This window comes from Lepus europaeus, chromosome 12, assembly GCF_033115175.1.
Source record: "Lepus europaeus isolate LE1 chromosome 12, mLepTim1.pri, whole genome shotgun sequence".
Classification (NCBI taxonomy): Eukaryota; Metazoa; Chordata; class Mammalia; order Lagomorpha; family Leporidae; genus Lepus; species Lepus europaeus.
Window position 1 is genome coordinate 77,304,512 of NC_084838.1, and position 24,127 is coordinate 77,328,638.

The following is a 24,127-nucleotide window of genomic DNA, read 5'->3' on the forward strand; positions in this document are numbered from 1 at the left end:
GCGAACTGATTAACTCACTTTCCCTCATTTATGCAGGATCCAGATTTTCCGGGCTTCTCTTCCCTTTCCACGTTGCCCTTGACATTTATTTTAACTGTATTTCACATGGATGGAAGTGAGGAAGGAAACATGGTGCAGGTTTTTAGGTTGAGAAGCGCCCTAGAGGAAGGCATACCAGCTAATAGAGTTTCTTAACAATTTCAGTCCAGTGTGTGCATTTATTCCAATTCTCGGCAGCACCTAAACACACAAATGCTTCAAACAGAAACTTCATTCTCACACAGGTTGCCCTCTCTCCTATAATTTGCTGTCCAGAAAGAGATTATTTATATACAGAGGGAGGGAGGGAGAGGATACTGAGAAAGCAGTGCCTCAGGTGCAGGATCTTTTTTGTTGTTGTTCACAGTGAGTGGCCTTTATTTTTATGATTTGTAGAAAACTGACATTTAGATTTCAAAATTTAATTACAAGATTATCAGCAGCAGTTTCCAGCTTTTCAACAATGTCGACACAAGCAAGGTTATTATTATTCCAGGTTCACAAAGCAAGACCTGGCCAACAAGAGCCTTCTTGTCACCCACAGGCCACACTGCTCAGGATCTGTTTGTGACCGTGTGTTCTGCCATCTCCTCTTCGGTTCTCTGCCAGGCATCTGACTGGACTGCAGCCCCCCTTTAAACCTCCCTACTTCAGCCAGAGTCCATGCATTCACTGTAGCATCCTTTATTGCTTCGACATCCCCTGGAGATGGCCCACCTTTCTTTTTGTCGGTTGACAAACCAGCACCTGGAATAAAAGTTTTGCTTCTCCTGCCAATATCCTTTGCAAGCTGTGCACCCCATGTGCCCTTGAACATTTTCTCTGCTTCCTGATGCTCTTTTAGTTTCAGTTTCTGGAAATCCAGTACTCTGACCCGTGGAACTTTGTAAATTACATACAGTCTGTAATGCTTCTTATTTGTTACAGGATTTCTTGGAATTCTTAGGTAAGTCAGAGATCTGAGGGAGGCCAAAGGGTCCAGGTCACGCAGTTCCGCAAGATTGATGTGGGCGAGAATGAGTTCTGTTGAGACAGGGCAGAGCCTGATCAAGCCCCTCGCCTATACGGCATATTCTGTTGTTGCTCACTAATAATGTTTTCAATCTTCTCAATAAAGGAAACCATCCGGTTTCCTGATCTCATTGTCAGAAAAATCAATAGCATCAAACTGGTCTAAAACAGCATCTAGGTTTTCAATGACAGGAGCTTCATACTTGAAGGCCCAGCTCCGGTCCCGCAAGGCATCGGTGTACTGTGCCACCTGCTCCATCAGCTCCGCTGTCAGCCACCCCGCGCTGCAGCTGCCGCCTGCCTCCCAGGGTCTTTTTTTTTTTTTTTTTAAAGATTTACTTATTTATTTGAAAGTCAGAATTACACACAGAGAGAGAAGAGGCAGAGAGAGAGAGAGAGAGAGAGAGAGAGAGAGAGGTCTTCCATCCGATGGTTCACTCCCCAATTAGCCACAACTGCTGGAGCTGTGTCAATCCGAAGCCAGGAGCCAGGAGCTTCTTCTGGGTCTCCCACATGGGTGCAGGGGCCCAAGGACTTGAACCATCTTCCACAGCTTTCCCAGGCCATAGCAGAGAGCTGGATCAGAAGTAGAGCAGCCGGGTCCCGAACCAGGATCCATATGGTATGCCGGCACTTCAGGCCAGGGCGTTAACCTGCTGCGCTGCAGCTGCTGCCTGCCCCTCGAAGGGTCTTTTTTTTTTTTTTTTTTTTTTTAATATGAAAGAAGAAATGGTTTGGCAAAGAGTTCTTCAGAATTTTATGCTCTCGGCATTAGGCTGAGCATAGAGGTTACAATGAAGCTCACAGACGTGTGCAGAAAATAGAGATATAAACCAGTCCAGACAGAGTGCTAAGTACCAGGCGGTCCTATAGCCAGAGTGCTATGGGAAGGCCTGGAAGGGGGATGTGACCTCCTTACTGCAGTCTGGGGACAGCAGTGAGAACCAGCAGAGACCCAACAATCTTCCATAGCAGTGCCTTGATGTTTTCTCTCACTCTGTGAGGGCTACGGCCTGGGCTCTGGACTTCTTGTTCCCAGGTAAGGGACGTTTCTCCGTGCAATTTAACCAGAATCGCAGGGACAGGGGACAGCTAAGGAGTGGGACGATTAAAATGACACTGTGTTTTCAACATGTGGAGCACTAGATAGAGGTAATACAGCGTAGTGATGCAGTGCATGGGGTCTGGATTCAGAGCAACTCAGTTGAAATCCTGGCTCTGCCATTATGTGATGACAGCAAGTCACTTAACCCCTCTCTGATTTCTTGTCCCAGTCTGCTAAATGGGGCAAAAACTTGTCTCTGACTCTTAAGGTTATTGGACAGATTAAATGAGAGTAATGTACAAAAGCACTTCGAATAGTCTTGGATACCCAAAATCCATGCTGGTTTATGTGATAAGGTTTCAGTGAAATTTCAGATTGATCTGTTATTTTTTTGCAGTCTTTCGTTATAAAGGAATTGTGAGTATATAGTGCCATCTTAAGGATAATGCAACCAGATGGTCTTGTCATGTTGTCATCTTTTTCATGACTAGCGGTGCAAGACTCATCTTAAGCACCTGCTGGGCATTGTCTTCCCTTGGTTCTTCCCACTCCAACCAGTGTTCATTGTTCTGTGCTGCATACCCCGTATACTCACCCACACCAGCAAAATTACTCACTTTTGTGCTGCCCGCCCCCCAACTGCCTAACATACTGAAATATTTCTGGGTTAAATAAATGAATGCTCAGAAAAATAATTTAATTAGTACAAGCATGGACTAAAATTCACATGAGTTCCCAAGATCATAAAGGAAATGAATGTTAAGTCCATTGAGATTTCATTGGTGCTTTATCTGCCAGGACGTGACTCTCCCTAGATAACCCATCCTCTCACATTTCATAAGCTAACAGGGTGCACATATTTACTATCAATAATGCAGTGAAATTCAAACCCAGTCTCCCAAAGACTGAAAAACTAAAAAAGAAAGAACGAGGGCAGAGACGGGGCAGATGGAAAAGGAATGTGAGAGGGACTTCACAGTTTATTCCTGTTGGTAGCATAGACACATATTGCTGTCCCACAACAGGACATTTAAAACTGAAGCTATTTATGCTGGAAACGTGAAGGTATTGCAGATGGATTGCAAATGAATAACTAAGCTGGTAAGAAGGGAAGGGAACTATCCGGCCACCCTTCGCATACACACACTCCTCAAAAGACAGCAGGAAAGCAGCGACGTAAGCACACAAGTTGACATGATAGCTGTGTTGTCAGTCTGGGTAAACTGGAAGCTTAAAACCTTAGAACCATAAAGTCACCAGAAGAGGGCCTGCCAATGTAGGGGAGGAGAGAACCAACCCTCATATAAGGCTGAGACTTTTTTTTTTTTTTGACAGGTAGAGTTAGAGAGAGAGAGAGAGAGAGAGAGAAAGGTCTTCCTTCCGCTGGTTCACCCCCCAAATAGCCGCTGCGGCCAGCACCTGCGCTGATCCGAAGCCAGGAGCCAGGTGCTTCCTCCTGGTTTCCCATGCTGGTGCAGGGCCCAAGGACTTGGGCCATCCTCCACTGCACTCCCGGGCCACAGCAGAGAGCTGGACTGGAAGAGGGGCAACCGGGACAGAACCGGCGCCCCAACTGGGACTAGAACCTGGTGTGCCGGCACCGCAGGCGGAGGATTAGCCTAGTGAGCCGCAGCACCGGCTGGCCGAGACTTTTCAAGGCCTTTATTTCCACTGAAAGGGTAAAGTAAAAAAAAAAAACAAAAACAAAAAAAAACACCGAAGTCTAATTTTCCCTCTAGTCCAGGGAGAAGATCAAGATGTTTGTGGATTGTGGAGGGGGAAAGGAGAATTCTTAGCTCTATTGCACATGTTTAAACAGGAGAAGGAAGATACATACATTGTCTGCGTGGCCTGGGCAGCCACAAGCTCAAAAGTCTCCGTGAAAATAATCCCTAGCTAGTGACACCCTGGGGACATCTTGTAGGTACCAGTGATGAGCCTTCCCTGGAGGGCTGTGAGCTCCACTGAGGCTGCACAGAGCTACCACAGTGAAATTGCACAACAGAAGGACTCACAATTTAGAATTACAACACTGTGGTGAAACGCTCCAGCAGAAGCAAAAATTTGCCGTCAGCAAACAGCAGACTGGGATATCCACATGTTCATAAAATGGATACTTTACCATAAATATTTTAAAATTGATTAGAAAGGGGTAAACACTGAAAAAGCCAATATTCCACGAAGCAGCTTGCAAGTTCTAAAGGGAACCAAAAAGAACTTCTGTACATAAAATAATGCTACCATTAAAATAAAAAATTCAGTGGAAAAGGCAAACAACCAATTAGGCATACCTAGCAGAAAAAAAAATGTGACCTGGAATATAATAAACCAGTATGCAGTACAAAGAGTAAAGAGATGAAAAATAGGAGAGAAAAGGCATCCAATGTATTAAAAATTCCAGAAACAGAAGAGACAATATTCGAAGTGATACTATCTCAGACTTCTTAATTGGTTATAGATAAAAATGTTCAAAACTATGGAGTCTGAGAAATCTGAGCTATATAAATAAAATAAATCTATACCTAGGCATATCAATATGAAATTATGGAATATTCAAATGAAAGAGATTTTAAAAGTTATCAGAATGACAAGACAGATAAACTACAAAGAAATGAACATTAAAGTCAAGTTTATCAATAATGAAGGAAGTGAGAAAGCAGCAGAAGAGTATATGTAAAATGTTGAAAGAAAATAACATTCAGTTGGAATTTTATAATTCAAGAGTGAGGACAAAATCATGACATTTCAGATAAACAAGGAAGAAATCATACACTTTTCATATAAGCATATAAGTGTATATACTTGTATATGTATGACTGTATTATGAAGTTTCTTTAAAATGTTCATGGAAATGCATATTATGAAAAAACTGTGCATAAACACTTTTTCATTCCCTGTGTGTTTGACTAGTCAAAGCATCAATGTCAAAATTTGGTTGATGTAAATAAGTTAACACATCAAGAGAATGTTAACACTTTAAAAAGAGTGACAAAAAATTTTGAGACTAGCATCCAACTGAAAAAAGTCAGAAAAAACACATATAAAATCTAAAAGCAAAAAAGGCAGGAAAAATATAAATATCAAATAATAAATAAAAACCAGATGCCTAGTAGTGAAAGAGTTAATCTCTGCAAATATCTCAACAGTTAGATTAGCAAATTAGCGCCAAAGTAGAGCATGTCAAGGGGACCCCTACTTGAAAGCATATTATGGTGGCTTTAACCATGCCATTAGTGTTCTCAGCATCTGCTGTGAGCCCAGGAGACCAGGGTATCCGCATGTCCTGCTGATCACTGATATTTAAAGCAGTAGTTAGATGCAACCAGAAAGTAGGCCCAAAGGGTCAAGGTTGTTGTCCACAGGCCCAGGAAGAGCGGATCCACAGGAGATGGACTGTTTGTGACAGAGGCTCTGACAACAGACTCCCAAAGCACAGCCATGCTTCATGGTCCTGCTAGTGCTTCCCACTGGCTGATCAGACCCCAGAGAACAAGCGAGCCTTGCTGTTGAAGCCTGTAGCCATCACCTCCCAGAGCCCAGGGCAGGCGGAAGAAGGACAGACAAAGGATGAAGAGTTGCAAGCAGAGAACAACCAGCACAGCTTCTTTAAATCTCTTAATGATTTTTCTCATCTTAGCACCTTATCTAAGATCTTCAATGGTGAGGATTGTGGATTCTTTCTTTTGATCCTGATGAAAACAAATCAGGAGTATCTCCATTGTGATGTGTGTTCTAGGTTTCTGATAGCATTCATGAAGCTAGAAAATTTCAGACTCATTCATTCTTAGTTTTTTTTTTTTTTTTTTAGATTTATTTATTTGAGAGGTAGGGTTGCAGACAGAGATAGGGAGAGACAGACATGTCTTTCATCTGCTGGTTCACTCCCTAAACAGCTGTATTGGTGGGAGCTGGGCAGATCCAAAATCAGGTACCAGGAGCTTTTTCTGGGTCTCCCATGCTGGGGTAGGGGTCCAAGCACTTGGGACATCTTTACTGTTTACCCAGGCCATAAACAGAGAGCTGGATCAGAAGAGGAGCAGCCACGACTAGAACCGGCACCCATATGGTTTGCTGGCGCTGTGGCTGGAGGCTTTACCTGCTATGCCACAGTGCTGGCCCCTCATTCTTAGTTTTCTAAGAGTTTATTACAATAGGCATTAAACTTTATCAGATATTTCTTTTTTAAAAATATTTTATTTATTTATTTGAGAGGTAGAGTTACAGACAGTGAGAGGGAGAGACAGAGAAAGGTCTTCCGTCCGCTGGTTCACTCTCCAGATGGCTACAGTGGATGGAACTGTGCCGATCCGATGCCAGGAGCCAGGAGCTTCTCCCTAGTCTCCCATGTGTGTGCAGGGGCCCAAGGACTTGGGCCATCTTCTACTGCTTTCCCAGGCCACAGCAGAGAGCTGGACTGGAAGAGGAGCAACTGAGACTAGAACCCGGCGCCCATATGGGATGCCGGTGCTACAGGCGGAGGATTAACCCACTGTGCCATGGCGCCGGCCCCTATCAGATATTTCTTTGCAAATGCTGTTAATGATTTTTCTTGTTAGTTTGCTAATATGTTGAATTACATAGATACATCATAGATTTTCTTTTTTCTCTCTTAAAATGTTTTAATCTTTATGTAAGAAATAACTAAACATTTGTAGATACCATGTGTGTCAATGTTTAGGAAGAGTAAACACTCACATACTGTGAATGAATACTCACAAACAGCACAAGAAATAGCATATTACCAATAACTTGAAAATACTCTGCTGTAGACATCACACTTTCCTCTCCCTTAGAGCTAACCAATTCCCTAAAGTTTATGCTGATCCTTTATAAAAACACTTTTTATTTTGTACTCCTAACTCCTGTGCACCTTTAGCTTTTGATCACTTCTAAAAATTATCCAGATAAAACTATTGTATGCATATTCATCTTGATTTTTGCTTGATATTATGTTTCTCAGACTCACCTATGATGAACTTCTAGCTGTAGTTAATTCATTGTCACTATTGGTATTACATTAAATGATTATGCTGCAATTTATTAATGTATTCTATCACTGATGACTACTGGATATTTCTAGTTCTTTGGTAGTGTGAATACTACAGATAAACTATTTTTTAAAGATTTACTTATTTGAAAGAGTTACAGACAGAGAGGGAGAGACACAAAGAGAGAAAGAGATCTTCTGTCTGTTGGTTCACTCCCCAGGTGGCCAAAATGGTTGGGGCTGGGCCAGGCTGAAGCCAGGAGCCATGCACTTATTCCAGGTCTCCTATGTGGGTGGCAGATGGTCAGCACGTGGGCCATTTTCCACTGCTTTTCCAAGGCCATTAGCAGGGAGCTGGGTAGAAAGTGGAAGAGTCAAGATACCAACTGGCACCCATGTGGGATGCTGGTGTTGCAGGCAGGAGCTTTACCTTCTATGCCACAAGGCAGCCCAATGATAAAATATTCTTGTACAATAATCCATAAGCCCGTGTGAATGAATATCCTATGGTTATATATCTAGTATATATAATAGTATATATATCTAGTATATATATATATCTAGTATATATCTAGTATATATAATTTCTAAGTGATGAAAATTTTCCCCAAGTGGCTGCACTAGCCTATACCACCCTTAGGTGTATAGATGAGTGACAAAACTGGCTAGTGTCAGAATTTTCTCAAGTTTTGCCAATCTGGTCACTATTAAATTATTATATTTTAGGGCCAGCACTGTGGCGTGGCAGGTAAAGCAGCTGCTTGCAGTGCTAGCATCCCATATAGGCACCAGTTTGAGTCTGGCTGCTCCACTTCCAATCTTTATCTCTGCTATGGCCTGGGAAAGCAGCAGAAGATGGCCCAAGTCCTTGGGCCCCTGTACCCATGTGGGAGGAGGCTCCTGGCTCCTGGCTTTGAATCTGCCCAGCTCCAGCCGTTGTGGCCATTAGGGGAGTGAACCAGCAGATGAAGACCTCTCTCTCTCTCTCTCTCTCTGCCTCTGCCTCTGCCTTTCTGTAACTCTTTCAAGTAAAATAAATAAATATTTTTTAAAAATTATTATATATCACTGAGTTTTTTTCATTTTTCTAATTGTAAATGAAAATGAGAAACTTTTCATGTTTCTTGACCATTCATGTTGCCCCTTGTACAAAATGCCTATTTATTTTTTCTATTTCTTAGTTGATTTTTTTTGTCTCATAGTCATAGGAAATATCAAGTATTTCATATACTAGGCAAATATCTTTTCTGTAGCTGTAGCTCCCCCTCCCCCAACGAACAACTCTTATCATGGTGAATTTTATTAATTAAGGGCCTTAGTTTTAAATTATATGAATTAACAAATCTTTCTTTTGTTAATGGAATGTATCTACATGAGGGTACTTCAAAAATAGAATTAAAAGATAAATTTAGGAGCAAGTGCTGTGGCATAGTAGGTTAAGCCTCCACCTGAGGGGCTGGCATCCCATACGGGCACCCATTTGAGTCCTTGCTGCTCCACTCCCAATCCAGCTCTCTGCTATGGCCTAGGAAAGCAGTAGAAGGTGGCCCGAATTCTTGGGCCCCTATACCTGCGTGGGAGACCTGGAAGAAACCCCTGGCTCCCGGCTTCAGATTGGCACAGCTGCAGCTATTGCAGCCATCTGGGGTATGAACCAGCAGGTGGAAGACCTCTCTCTCTCTTTCTGTCTCTCTCTCTCTGCCTCTCTGTAACTCTGCCTTTCAAAAAAAAAAAAAAAAAAGCAAAGCAAAGATTTTAATGCTTTTTTTGCTCCAACTTTTCTTCTTTAATTTTTTTTTTTATTACTTGAGAGACTAGGAGAGAGAGAGAGAGACAGAGACAGAGACAGAGACAGAGAAACTGAGCACCCATCTGCTGGTTCATTCCTCAAATATCCACAGTGGCCAGGGCTGAGCCAGGCCAAAGCTAGGAGCCGGGAACATAACCCAGGTCTCTCACATGTGTGGAAGGGATACACCCACTTGAGACATGTCAGCTGCTGCCTTCCAGAGTCTGCATTATTAGGAATGCTGGGACCAGGAGCAGAGCCAGGACTTGAACTGGGCACTCTGATATGGGATATTGACATCTAAATGGCATCCTTTTTTTTTTTTTTTTTAAAAGATATATTCATTTATTTGAAAGGTAGATTTAGAGAGAGGAGAGACAGAGAGAAAGGGAGAGACTGAGAGTGAGTCTTCCATCCTCTGGTTCGCTCCCCTGATGGCCACAACAGCCAGGGATGGGCCAGACCTAAGCCAGGAGCCTGGAACTTCATCTAGGTATTCCAATTAGGTGGCAGGAGCTCAAGTACTTGGGCCATCTTCTGCTACTTTTCCAGGCCCATTAGTAGGGAGCTGGATGGGAAGTGGAACCTCGAAAGAAGATGGGCCTTGAAAGGGTGCTCCTATGGAACACGGGCATCACAGACGGTGGTTTAACCTACTGTGCCACAATGCCAGACCCCAAGTAGCATCTTAACCACTAGGCCAAACATCCGCCTCTTAACCTTTTAATGGGAAGAGTCACATTAATTGATTTGATTCGCTAGTACATAACCATCCTTGCATTCCTTCAGCAAATTCAGCTAAGTCTTGATATATTTCCTTTTTGAACACTGCTAGACATTTACATACTCTTTGCTGAGTAAGACGGACAGGAAATGCTCATCTCCTTTAATTTGTTTGTTGGGTTTTAGACAAGCTTAAGCACGTAAGAGGCAGTGGAGTGTGGCCCTTCTTTTTTCTATACGCTGAAAGAAAATATAGAATTGATTCTCAACTGGGAAAATTTGACTCTTCAGTGACATTTGGAAATATCTGAGATTTTTAATTGTCAAAACAGGAAAGACAGGGCCAGTTGTGGCACTGTGAGATAAGCTGCAGCTTATGAAGCTGGCATCCCATATGAGCACCACTTTGAGTCCTGGATGCTCTGCTTCTGCTCCAGCTCGCAGCTAATGCACCTGGGAAGGCAGCAGAAGGTGGCCCAAATACTTGGGCCCTTACCACCCACATGGGAGATCCAGATGGAGTTCTAGACTCCTGGCTTCTGCCTGGTCCAGACCATCCGGGTCTCTTATATATGTGGTAGGGGGCCAAAGTACTTGAGCCAGGTGCATTAGCAGAGAGCTGGATTGGAAGTCGATTAGCCAGGACTCAAACTGGCACTCTGTTATGAGGATGTCTGTGTTCTAAGTGGTAGCTTAACCTGGTGTACTACAATGCCTGCCCCTAGTGTTCTAATTTTCTTTCTAAAGATTTATTTATTTAACTGAATGTCAGAGTTACAGAGAGAGAAAGACGGAGAAACAGAGACAGAGAGAGATCACCCATCCACTGGTTCACTCCCCAGACGGCTGCAATGGCGAAGGCGTGGGTCAGGCCAGGTCAAAGCCAGGAGCCACAGCTTCTCCCTGGTCTCTCACATGGGTGACAGAGGCCCAAGCCCGCTTTTCCCAGGCCATTATCAGGGAGCTGGATAGAAAGTGGAGCAGCCAGAACAAGAAGCGGCATCCATATGAAACGCCTACATAGCAGACAGTGGCTTTATCTACTACATCGCAACGCCAGCTCCTATTGTTCTAATTTGAAAAAGAATATAGCCATATGTTTCATGTGTAATTTTTTTAAAAAAATAGATAATAGAATAAATGCTGGAAGAAATATCTGATGATTAACAGTGTTAATTTTTTGAGAAGTTCAGAGAAGAGAGCTCCAATATGTGGTTCACTCAAGTGACTGCTCTGGGAAGGCAAGTATGGATTCAGGAATGCAATCTTCCCTGAGTAGCAGAAACCCAGTTACCAAAGATATCACTGTGTCCTCCTACTGTCTGCATTGGCAGAGAGCTGGAGTCAGAGTCAGGTAAGATTCCAGTTATTTCCATGCCGGGTGTGGGCATCTTAACAGCTAGGCTGAACACCTGTAGATTGTAGAAAAATACACGAATGGTTGTTGATTTCTGCTTTGTGCTTATTTTCAAACTTTCTAAAATTATAACGACACAAATTTCATTTTCTAAAGAAATTTCTGGCTACCAGTGGAAACTGTGGGATTGAGAACCTAAAGCTAACAAGTTTTAGGGAGAGGTCCACAGCCTCCCAGCTAGTCAGATGCCGGCATGTGAGTGACGGCCACTAAAAAGGCCTCACTTATTGTATAATTCAAAGACAGTCATATCACAGCTCTGATAACTAGCAACTTTAATATATTTAAATTTATTTATTTAAAGAGTTATTTATCTGAAAGAGCGAGCGAGAGAGGCAGAGACGGAGATATCTTCCATGTGCTGGTTCCCTCCCCAAGGGGCCGCAATAGCCAGGCGCTCCATCCTGGCCCAAGCACCTGGGCCACCTTCCGCGGCTCCCCCCACCGCCATTCGCAGGGAGCTGGATTGGAAGCCGAGCAGCAGGGACTAGCAAGCGGCCGCGCACCCTCTAGGCCACACCAGCTCCTCTTTTAATTTTTTTTTTTTAAATTGGGCAGTGAGAGGGTGGTCAGGCAATGCGTACAGCGCCGTCGTCACGAGTTTGAAGCCGCAGGAGGCGTAGGACGAGGCCCTGACGGAGACAGGCACGGAACCCCGCGGGAGGGTTTTTTTTTCCCGTTCTTTTGGGCAGAGACCGAGCACGCCGGGCAGGAAGTCGCCCCCTCGGCTGCCCCGGGCGCCCCAAGTCCCACCCGCACCCGTCTCGGCCACCGCGACACATCACTGAGGCCCGGGAAGCGCCTCAGCGGCCTTCAACATAGTAAACGGCACTGACGGCTTTTCCTGAAGTCAAGCAGACTGAAATGAGAAAAAGGCGTGACCACGAACGCCCGCCAGCGACCTGCGACCCTCGGACCCCGCAGGCCCCGCGCAGCCGGCCCGGGCGGGAAGGCGGGGGCGGGGCCGCGGACGCCGCCGGCCGGAACTGCGCAGGCGCCGTCGGCCGCGCGGACGGTGTCGCGCGCCGGGCAGTTCGCGCGGGAGCCTGGCGCCGCGGCCCCGGGGGCTGCGCGTCGCTGGGAACGGAAGCGGCTGCGGGGCGCGGAAGAAGAAGCCAGGATGGCGACTTCGAGCAGGAAGACGCCGACCTCAACGCCCCTGGCTTCCAAGCGAGCTCTGCCGAGAGATCCTTCGTCGGAGGTGCCGAGCAAGAGGAAGAATGCCGCCCCGCAGCCATCGCTCCTGCAGTCGGCCGGGCCTTTCGTGGAAGGCTCCATCGTCCGCATCTCCATGGAGAACTTCCTGTGAGTGGCCCGGGGGGCGCCAGCTGCCTGCGGGGGCGGCTGTGTGGCTGCGTCTCGGGCCTGCGGGTCCGGCGGCGAGGGCGTGCGGGATTCCCCCGGGATTATTCTGCGTAGGCCGTGGCTCTTGTGTACCGTGTTTATGTTTGTGTTTTATTCGTTCCGCCAACGTTTTTTTCTTTTTTCTTTTTTCTTTTTTTTTTTTTTGGAGAGCAGGCAAGGGGACAGACCAGGGCCTGGGAGACGCGGGCTGCACGGGACAGGGTCCGTAACCCGCAGAAGTATGGGCCTTGGGAAGTCCAAGGAAACCAGAGTTAAATCGGGGCGGCGCTGATGCTGTGGCCGACCCCGAAAGTCGGCGTTTGTCAGGTGGACGGGGAGAAGACAAGATGGTTGGTGCCCGTGGGGGTTAGCGTGGACAGAACAGCTAGACCTGTGTTTCCGTGGTGGGACCTGCCTGCGGATCGTCGACCCCTGCGAAGCCAGCTTTCGTCCTTCTTTGCAATCTTCTCCCTTCAGACCGCTAGTTGGCATTTAGGCTTTAGTAAGAGTTGTAACAAAATTATGTGCGTCTGGCGCATTACAGGTCATTTGTTCCAGGTCTGTTGTGTTTTTAAGCTCGCTCGTAGGTAGCAGAATGGTTACAATAATGTCTTTCCCCCACCTCTGTATCTTGCGCCAGGTACAGAGCTAGCTGTTTCATTGACAGTACTCTTCGTTTTTTCTTCGTAGCGTTGAGATGAGCTCGGAGAGGTGAAATCTGCCCAGGTTTATATAGCTGGAAAGCAGCTGTTGTAATCTACATCAGGAAGCATAAGTAATTAAACAGCTGTCAGGATACCTCGGGAGCGCAAAGGATGCAGGGGTTAATTTCATCTGTAGCTGCCGTAAAGAGCCTTGTAAACAAGGAATGGAAGTTGTAAGGCAAGAGCATTGCAGACAGAGGAACTGCCTGAAAGAGTGTGGTTTATTTATTTATTTATTTAAAGGGTTTATGTATTTATTTGAAAGGCAGAGTTACAGAGAGAGAGAGATAGAGAGAGGTCTTCCATCTGCTGGTTCTCTCCCCAGATGGCTGCAACGGCCAGAGCTGCGCTGATCCGAAGCCAGGAGCTTCTTCAGGGTCTCCCACGTGGGTGCAGGGGCCCAAGGACTTGGGCCATCCTCCACTGCTTCCCCAGGCCATAGCATAGAGCTGGATCGGAAGTGGAGCAGCAAGGACGCGAACTGGGGCCCATACGGGTTGCTGGCATTGCAGGCGGCGCTGTACCCACTACACCACAGTTCCCGCCCCAAGAGTTTGATTTGTTTGGGAAGTGTCAGGTATTTCAGTGTGGCTGGAACATAGGATGTTATTGAATATGGGGACAGACAAGCCTTGAGAGTCTGTATGTCTGCTGTGCTAAGGAATTCCATCTGCAGCCAGGGTGTGTTTGTAACAGGGAATGGCAGGTGATTTATGGTCATCTGGAAGCAGTGTGGAGGATGATTTAGAAAGGGTGCAAGGCCAGAGACAAGACATCTTTGACAGTATGAAGGGGAGAGATGATGAGAGTTTGAACTTGATAGGAGTTGACAGGTGAGAGATTTGACAGGCTCTGGTTTAGGGAGAAGTGCAGTGTTTTTCTCAAGGCTCTGCTTTGCTGACTGGTAAGGTACTATTCAAAAGAGGGACTAGTTTTGGGAAAAGAGTAACAAATACCTTTTAGATCGTATAACTTGAAGTTTCCTATGGGACTACTAAGAGAGTTTTTCCACAGGCAGAATTAGGAGGGTCTGGAGCTCAGAGGAGAATGTGAATAGGTGAGTGGTTTGGCAGGCATGCGTTTGTAGGGTGATTGTTGACACCACAGAAATGGTTTGAGTTTGCCCTAAAGGAAATACAAGTTGGAGAGATAGGAAGTCACTTTTGGAGTCCTCAGGGGATGCCTACATTTAAGGATGAACAAAGGAGGAACTCACAGACTGGGAAGGACCTGTCCAGGGAAGAGAACCCTGGGAGACTATCATCAGAGAAGCTGAGAGAAAAGTGTTGAAGGCAAATAGCAGGACTGAAAAGAGCCCATTGCATTTAGCTGTTAGGCAGTTTTTGACCATTTGATAAAGCAGCGAAGCAGGGGCCGGCGCCTTGGCTCACTTGGTTAATCCTCCGCCTGTGGTGCCGGCATCCCATATGGGTGCCGGGTTCTAGTCCCAGTTGCTCCTCTTCCAGTCCAACTCTCTGCTGTGGCCCGGGAGGGCAGTGGAGGATGGCCCAAGTGCTTGGGTCCCTGCACCTGCATGGGAGGCAAGGAGGAAGCACTTGGCTCCTGGCTTCAGATCGGCATAGCTCCGGCCGTAGTGGCCATTTGGGGGGTGAACCAATGGAAAGAAGACTTTCTCTCTCTCTCTCTCTCTCTCTCACTAACTCTATCTGTCAAATAAATTAAAAAAAAAAAAGCGAAGCAGAAGACTTGGAAGGCTGTGGAAGAATGAATGAGGTGTGAGGAAGGAAAAGTTGACTGTAAGGAGGAGAAAGAAAAGGCAGCTGAAAAGTTCAGAGCTCGGGATATCTTGTTTGCTTTTACTGATTGGGCAACTCTGAGTTTGAGGAGTAGAGTAGAGGAGGGGTAGGCTTAGAGAATTAGCAAGACAGTAGGAAGAGCAGTCAGAGAATTCAGAGTAGAGTTAGGGAAAGGTTCCTGTGAGTGAGCCAAGTAAAATGAAATTGGGGGTGAAAAAAGATTTCTCATCTGAAGAAACAGTGCATGCAAAGGCTTGAAGAAAAAATAAGTAGACATTGTAAGTAGGATGTAGAAATCTGAGCAGAGAATGGGGAAAGGAGATAGCAAATAGAAAAAGATGCAATGAGGGCAAAATTACCAAAGGTTCCTTTCCCAACTTTTCTTTATTTAACCAGTGATAGATTTGCATGTGTACGAACTGAGTTAGTATGATGAGTTAGTATGATTGGATGATGGGGCATTGGTCGGGGTTGAGGCAAGGAGATGGAAGAATCAAAGATGATGCAAAAGTAATGTCTGGGTTTCTGATTTGAGTGATGGTGTTAGTGATTGATTCTCTTCACTAAGAAGCCGTAGAAGTTGTTTTGGATGGGATGGAAAAGATGGTGGATTTAGTTTTGAATGTGTGAAGCATAATGAAGGATTCTTTTAAGACTGAGCTGCTAAGAGAACAGAGTGTCTGAAAAGACAAAGTGGATAGATGCTGTGTGGAGGAGTGAGACTGGAAAACTTGTAGAAGATACTTTTTCCTTACGTTAATTACTTACCCCTGTTTATTTTAGTATTATCTGGTTTGTGTCTGGCTGCTCTACTTCTGATCCAGCTCTCTGCTATGGTCTGGGAAGGCAGTGGAAGATGGCCCAAGTCTTTGGGCCCCCGCACCCGGGGAAGAAGCTCCTGGCTTTGGATCAGCATAGCTCTGGCCATTGGGGCCATCTGGGGAGTTAACCAGTGGATGGAAGACCTCTCTTTGTCTCTGCCTCTCCTTTTCTCTCTAACTCTGACTTTCAAATAAATAAATTAATTAAAAAAAAAAAAAAAAGAAAGAAATGCTGCAGGCACATTGCGTTATTTTTGGGTTCTGGTTCAGGGTGTTCAGCCCCAAGTCAGCTTGCTTCACGTTCTGTCGAACTGCCCTTTGCAGCTAATAAGAATGCAGGTGGAGTGCTAGACAACATACAGCTCGATGTTCTGAGGGAACACTGCAGAACATTTTGAAGCTGGGTGACAAGACATCTTTTTCTCTGATAAGAATAAAATTGGTTTCACTGTAAACCAGAGGTAGATTCTTTGGTGACTCTTCTGGCAGCATGAAATCAGTGTTTTTCTTTGTTTTTACTTCATAACAAAATAAAAGCATTCTGTTGATACATACCTTCATTAGAATAAGAGTAATTTGATTGAATTGTTTTATATATTAAAATATGGTAAGTAGCCACTAAGCATTTTAATTCAGGAGAAGTACAAATGAAAAAATCTACAGATTTAAGATAATATAACATAACTGGTTGTATGAAAATTTGTTTGAAAATTATTTTATTTGTGTAGTGATCACTTTGATATTATTTCTCATGAATTGTGATTATAAAAATAAATCACATCAAACTTTGCTTTTTTCAACAAACTTGATTTTGAAAAAGGCATCTTATTTTCTCTCTGATGTTTGCATTTTAGATATGCATTATCATTTTCTCATTTCTTTTTCTTTTTTTTTTTTTTTGACAGGCAGAGTGGACAGTGAGAGAGAGACAGAGAAAGGTCTTCCTTTTTGCCATTGGTTCACCCTCCAATGGCCGCCGCGGTAGGTGCGCTGCGGCCGGCGCACCGCGCCGATCCGATGGCAGGAGCCAGGTGCATCTCCTGGTCTCCCATGCGGGTGCAGGGCCCAAGTACCTGGGCCATCCTCCACTGCACTCCCTGGCCACAGCAGAGAGCTGGCCTGGAAGAGGGGCAACCGGGACAGGATCGGTGCCCCGACCGGGACTAGAACCCGGTGTGCCAGCGCCGCAAGGCGGAGGATTAGCCTAGTGAGCCGTGGCGCCGGCTGTCATTTTCTCATTTCTTCCAGTGACTTTCTAGCTATAAGTTGTAGGCAACCTGTAGATAATGTTGAATTTGTAAGGTGAGCTGGATTTTAAAGGAATTTGGGAAACTTGCAGATAATGATGTAAAGAGTGCTTTTAAAAAGCACATATTCTTATCTCTGCTTAATAATTTCATTTCTTTATAATTCAGAACATATGATGTCTGCGAAGTATCTCCTGGACCCCACTTAAATATGATTATTGGAGCTAATGGAACAGGAAAGTCGAGTATTGTGTGTGCCATTTGCCTTGGATTAGCAGGCAAACCTGCTTTCATGGGACGGGCAGATAAGGTGAGTTAACTTAAGTACTTTTAAAGAAAATCTAAAACTGTTCAGTCCTTTTAGTAAGGAACAAGTTGATATTTCTCAGTTTTCTGAGTATAGTGAAGTTCTAGTGTTTGAATATAAGGAATGAATTTAGCAGATAAGAGAAGCTGAAAGGAGAGTCTCATCTCTAGAACTGTTTTGGACTATATCGCTTGAGAACTCTCCATGTATGTAACACCTGAAATGCTAGAAATAATGTCATAAATCTTTTTTAAAAATTAGAAGAATCTAAAGACATAGCAGACTTTGGAGTTGTTTTCTCAGGGACATTTAAAAACCTGCGTTTGAATGGTTTGCACCTCGTAAGGGACCTGAGATAGGGAAGTACTATAAGATAAAATCTAGAAGGCAGGCGGTATATGCAGCAGAAAAAAACACCAAAGGGGCAGTTGGGTTACTTAATTATCTCGTTGGTCATTCTGAATAGAGAGGGGAGAAAAGTCTTCCAGAGAATTCTTAACCACAAGCCTTAACATGCATTGGGGGCCAGAATTCCTATTGCCTTTGTGGCTTAAATATCATAAATCCAAATTTTTAGGTGGTCTCAGTTAGTAATATCTTCAAGGTACCTGGCAGAAGCAAACATAACTATCCCTTCAAGGAAAATACTTTTAACCTAGTCCTCAGATGAATTCTAACATGAAGTTTCAAGAAATTCATGATTCCATACTAAGAAGTCACAAAACATGTGAAAAATGAATTACCTAAAATAACATCAAGCAAAAACAGACTGCATGATGAGCTCTGCAAAGCTCGTAGGAACAGACAATAAACTAAGTATTTTTAATTTGCTTAAGGAAATAAAAGAAGATTGCAAATATAACAGAGGAATACATGACAAAAAGATCAATTTGGAAAAGAATCTAATAGAACATAACGAAATTAAAGATATATTACTTGAAGAAAGTTAATGGACAGGTATAGTATTAGAGCAAACACACGGGGGCCAACATCTGCAGTGCTGGCATCCTTTATGGGTGCCGGTTTGAGTCTTGGCTGCTCCACTTCTGATCCAGCTCTCTGCTATGGCCTGGGAAAGCAGCAGAAGATGTCCCAAGTGCTTGGGCTCCTGCACCCACTTGGGATACCCGTGGGAAGCTCCTGGCTCCTGGCTTCGGATCAGCACAGCTCTGGCTATTGCAGTCTTTTGGTAGTGAACCAGTGGGTGGAAGATCTCTTTCTCTCTTCTGCCTCTCCTTCTTTCTCTGTGTAACTCTGACTTTCATATAAATAAATAAATCTTTAAAAAAGACCACACACATTTGAGAACAGAATCTGTATACTAAAACACTTGAAAAAGTTTTCTAAATTGCAAGATAGAGAAAATACTTAATATCAAGTTTAAGAGCAGGTAATGGGAGATAATCTGTTATTACTGTTTATAGTTCCAAGAGGCTAAGGAAAAGGCAGTATTTGAAGAAAGAATGACCAAGAGTTTTCCAGAAGTGTTGAAACATCTGAATCCTCAGATTCAAGAAACTTTATATATCCTAGTCAGGATGAATGAAAGAAATCCACGTATAGACACATTGTACTGACTTAGAACACCAAATACAGTAGTAATATCTTCCCAGAATGGAAGCAGGGGAAAAAAACTGAACAAGCCTGAAATGCATGCGAAAGAAAGAAAATGACCCTGAAAGACAGTCTGAGAAGAATGATAAGTAAACAGATAAACATGCAGAGAAATGTGCCAGCTGTACAAAATAATTTTGATGTCTAATTGTAAAGTTTAAAACAGGCAAGATGGCGCTAAAATATTGGGCAACAGGAAGTAACGAGAGTTAATGTATGCTTTGAATTTAAATTTTTTTTGGAGAAAGTTAATTTATTAGCTTCAGTGTGTATTAGGTTAAATATGCATATTAAAATTTTGAGGTAGGGGGCCGGTGCTGTAGCGTAGAAGGTAGAACCACCACTTGTAGTGCCAGCATCCCATATGGGCACTGGTTTGAGTCCTAGCTGCTCCATTTCTGATCCAGCTCTCTGCTATGGCCTGGGAAAGCAGTGGAAGATGACCCAAGTGCTTGGGCCCCTGCACTTTCGTGGGAGACCTGGAAGAAGTTCCTGGCTCCTGGCTTCAGATTGGCCTAGCTCTGGCCATTGTGACCATTTGGAGAGTGAACCAGTGGATGGAAGAGCTCTCTTTCTCTGCCTCTGCTTCTCTAACACTGCCTTTCAAGTAAATATATAATTTTTTTTTTTTTTTAAAGAAACAAATACAAGAGCTGGTGTTGTGGTATACCTGCTACCTAAGGACATCTGCATTTCATAGTAGAATGCCTGATTGAACTCACAGCTATGGTACTTCTGATCCAGGTTCCTGCTAATGCATCCTGGGAAGCAGTGGTTAATGGCTCAAGTGCCTGGTCCCCAGACTTCAAGTGGGAGGCCCTAATGGAGTTCCCGGGTCCTTGCTTTGGCCTGCCCCAGCCCTGGCTGTTGTGGATATTTGGGGGTCTGAATTAGCACATGGAAGAACTCTCTGTCTCTATCTTTGTTGCTCTATCTTTCATATAGAAGGAAATAAATAAAAAATGAGCATTAAAAAATACAGTCTAGAAAATGAGATAATTAAGAATCACAAAGTAAGATGGTAGATCTGTAAACATAATTGTAAGTTAATGTTAGAAGTGACCTAAACTCATTAAATGATAAAGTGTTAGAATGGATAAAGTTCAGTCCTACTTTGTTTACAATAAGCATGTCTAAAATAAAGCAATACAGAAAAGTTCAGAGTAAAAGGGTGAATAATACCTGTTGGGCAAATAAGAAAAGAAAGTCAGTGTTACTGAATTAATACCAGACAAAATAGACTTTAAAGCAAAAAAATATTTTTTTAATGATTTATTTTTATTCATTTGAAAGACAGAGTTACAGAGAGAGGTAGAGACAGAGAGAGAGGTCTTCTATCTGCTGGTTCACTCCCCAGATGGCCGCAATGGCCGGAGCTGCGCTGATCTGAAGCCAGGAGCCAGGCGCTTCTTCCAGGTCTCCCATGTGGATGCAGGGGCCCAGGCCACAGCAGAAAGCTGGATCGGAAGAGGAGCAGCCAGGATACCAGTGCCCACATGGGATGCTGGCTCTTCAGGCCGGGGCTTTAACCCGCTGTGCCACAGCACCAGCCCCAGCAAACAATATTTTTAGAGATAAAGATGGTTGACGCTGGCACTGTGGCACAGCAGGTTAAGCCACTACCTGCAGTACTGGCATCCCATCTGGGCTCTAGTTCAAGTCCCGGCTGCTCCATTTTTTTTTTTTTTTTTTTTGACAGGCAGAGTGGACAGTGAGAGAGAGACAGAGAGAAAGGTCTTCCTTTTGCCGTTGGTTCACCCTCCAGTGGCCGCCGCAGTAGGTGCGCTGCGGCCGGCGCACCGCACCGATCTGATGGCAGGAGCCAGGTGCTTCTCCTGGTCTCCCATGGGGTGCAGGACCCAAGGACTTGGGCCATCCTCCACTACACTCCCTGGCCACAGCAGAGAGCTGGCCTGGAAGAGGGGCAACCGGGACAGGATTGGTGCCCCGACCGGGACTAGAACCTGGTGTGCTGGCGCCGCAAGGCGGAGGATTAGCCTAGTGAGCCGCGGCGCCGGCCTCATTTTTTTTTTTTTTTTTTTAAGATTTATTATTTGGAGAAGCAGAGCAGAAACAGACAGAGGTCTTCCATCTGCTGGTTCACTCCCCAAATGGTCACAACAGCTGGAGCTGGACTGATCTGAAGCCAGGAGCCTGGAGCTGCTTCCAGGTTTCCCGTGAGGGTGCAGGGTCCCAAGGACTTGGGCCTTTTTCTGCTTTCCCAGGTCATAACAGAAAGCTGGATCGAAAGTGGAGCAGCCGGGACTCAAACCAGAGCCTATATGGGATGCTGACACTGCAGGTGGTAACTTTACCTGCTGTACCACAGCGCCAGTCCCTGCTCCACTTCCAGTCCAGCTCCCAGCTAATATGCCTGAGATCTCCCATGTGGGAAATCCAGAAGAAGCTCCTGGCTTCTGGCTTTGGCCTGGCCCACCCCAGGTCATTGTGGTCATTTGGGGTGTGAACCAGCAGATGGAAGATTTTTCTCTCTGTATCTCAGCTTTCTGTAACACTTTCAACTAAATAAATAAATCTTTAAAAGAAAATGAGATAAAGACCATCATTAATTATCTGTTATTCTCAGCTTGAACTCATGTTCTAAGCTGGCTCCAGAATATACAGACATCCCTTAGCATCCATAGTGGATCGTATACCAAAATCTACAATGCTTGAGTCCCTTCTTTAAAATGGATTAGTATTTGCATGCAACTGTACACATCCTCCTGTATACCTTAAATGATCTCTAGGTTACTTATAATGCTGAGGACAATGTAAGTGTTATGTAAGTAGCTGTTGTGCTGTATTGTTAAGGAAACAATGAGAAGAAAAAATATATACATGTTCCATATACATGCAGTTTTCTTCTGAATGTTTTCCTTCTTTGGTCTTGAACCCATGGATGTAGAACCCATGAATACGGAGGGCTAGAAGTTAACAAATAGGTAATCATGGTGGGAGAGATGTCAGTAATTAATCAGATAAAAAATTAAATTTCAGAAGATTTGAACAACAGTTAGGTTTAAACTAGAGGACATGTTATAAAAAGTATACTCAACAATTAAAGACTATATATTATTTTTAAGCACAAATGGGATATTTTTGAAAATTAGTCATACCAAGCCATAAAGCAAGTATCAGAAATTTTTAGAGAATTGGCACACCTTATTTTTCTGACAACAATTCTAATAAAATAGAAAAAAAATCAAAGAAGGTAACTAACATCTTCTCATTTGTTCAGAATTAAAAACTAGTCCTATATTATATGTGGATAGATGAAGAAATCTTAATGGAAATTAGAGCAGAAAACAATAATAAAAAAGAGAAACCACAAAAACTGCTCTTTAAAAAAAGCAAAAACTTCTTTCTTTTTAATTTTTGTTTGTATATTTGAAAGATACAGCTCATTCGCTCCTTAAATGCATGCAGCAGCCATGGGTTAGCCAGTCTAGGCCAGACTTGGGACTGTGTACCCAATCCAAGTCTCCCACGTAGGTGACAGGGACCCAGTTACTTAAACCATCACCTTTGCCTTCCTCAGACTGCATTGACAGGAAACTGGAATTAGGAACCAGAGGCCAGAGGTGTTCCTGAATCCAGGCACACCCATAGGATGTAGGTATCTTAACTGCTAGGCCAAACGCCCAACGCAGTAACTTCTGAGTTGAGAAAGAAAGAAAAAAAAAAAAGGAATATAAGTAATGGAAAAAATTGGTAATGTGTTTCATTGTGAACCAGATAAATCCCAAATTTCAGTGGTTTGGTTATACAGTTGTTTATTCTTGCTCTTGGTGCTTATTGTTGTCATTCAGGGGCTTAGGCTGTTGGAGGTTCATTTCAGTACATACTTCCATAATTGCTGTCTCAAGGAGGGAACTGTTAAAATTTCTTCCAAAAAGTGACATACATTTTTTTCCACTCACATTTCACTGGATAAAACAGATCACAAGACCACATCTTACTTCAGGGATAATGAGTAATTACAGTTCTACTGTAAGCTTGAAGGAGAAGCAGAACTGGGTTAGTGACTACCACAAGGGCTTGCCATAATGCAGCAGAGATTTAAAAGGATTTACGATGGGCCAGTTCTGTGACACAGTGGGTTAATGTGCCTTCTGCAGCACTGGCATACTCTATGGGCACCTGTTCAATTCCCGACTGCTCTACTTCAGATCCAACTCCATGGTAACGCACCTGGGAATGCAGCAGAAGATGGCCCAAGTGCTTGGCCCCCTGCTACCCATGTGAGAGACCCGGAAAAAGCTCCTGACTCCTGGCTTTGTCTGGCCCAGCTCCAACTGTTGTAGCCATTTGGGGAGTGAACCACTGGATGGAAGATCTCTCTCTCTCTTCCTCTCTGTAATTGCCTTTTTTTTTTTTTTTTTTTTTACAGGCAGAGTGGAAAGTGAGAGAGAGAGACAGAGAGAAAGGTCTTCCTTTTGCTGTTGGTTCACCCTCCAATGGCCGCCGCGGCTGGCGCGCTGCGGCCGGCGTACCGCGCTGATCTGAAAGCAGGAGCCAGGAGCTTCTGGTCTCCTGTGGAGTGCAGGGCCCAAGGACTTGGGCCATCCTTCACTGCACTCCCGGGCCACAGCAGAGAGCTAGACTGGAAGAGGGGCAACCGAGACGGAATCCGGCACCCCGACTGGGACTAGAACCTGGTGTGCCGGCGCCGGAGGATTAGCCTATGGAGCCGCGGTGCCAGCCTCTGTAATTGCCTTTCAAATAAAATAAATAAATCTTTAAAAAAAAGATTTAGGAGAAAATATTATGAACAAGTTTATGCTAGTGAAGGTTTCTATATCTATAAATGGTCAAAATTTGGTAAGTAGAAAAATCAAATAAATTTAAATAAATTAATGCAGGGGTATGTGTCATGGCTCACTTGGTTAATCCTCCTCCAGTGGCGCTGGCATCCCATATGGGTGCCGGGTTCTAGTCCCGGTTGCTCCTCTTCCAGTCCAGCTCTCTGCTGTGGCCTGGGAAGCAAGTGGAGGATGGCCCAAGTGCTTGGGTACCTGCACCCACGTCGGAGACCATGAAGAAGTACCTGACTCCTGGCTTTGGATTGGTGTATCTCCAGCTGTTGAGGCCATTTGGGGAGTGAACCAACAGAAGGAAGACCTTTCTCTCTGTCTCTCTCTCTCACACTGTCTAACTCTGTTAAATAAATAAATAAATAAATAAATAAATAAATAAATAAAGCAGCTGTTAAATCTCTTAAAGAGAATACCAGACAAAGGTAGTCATGGGTTAGTTCTAGCAATAATAATCCTGTTTTTACAGAGAGAATATGACTCAAGGAACCAATATCGGTCAAGA

General features: G+C 44.2%; 2 protein-coding genes across 5 annotated transcripts in view; one reads left to right on the top strand and one right to left on the bottom strand.

Annotated features, from left to right (window-relative positions):
- Positions 1–526: 526 nt before the first annotated feature.
- LOC133771036 (U2 small nuclear ribonucleoprotein A'-like) lies at positions 527–11,462 on the bottom strand. The gene is given in 7 exon segments (XM_062206777.1): positions 527–1,066; positions 1,068–1,162; positions 1,165–1,361; positions 2,047–2,142; positions 4,024–4,075; positions 10,889–11,071; positions 11,438–11,462. Coding segments are annotated over 7 exon segments (1,188 nt in total).
- A 588-nt stretch (positions 11,463–12,050) lies between these two features.
- Positions 12,051–24,127, top strand: part of SMC5 (structural maintenance of chromosomes 5) — a 119,092-nt gene continuing 107,015 nt past the window's right edge. For all 4 annotated transcript variants that reach the window (XM_062208394.1, XM_062208395.1, XM_062208396.1 and 1 more), the window contains exons 1-2: positions 12,051–12,316; positions 17,053–17,194. In XM_062208394.1, the coding sequence (XP_062064378.1) occupies positions 12,132–12,316; positions 17,053–17,194 (327 nt within the window). In that variant the 5' untranslated portion in view covers positions 12,051–12,131. The remainder of the gene's footprint in view (positions 12,317–17,052; positions 17,195–24,127) is intronic.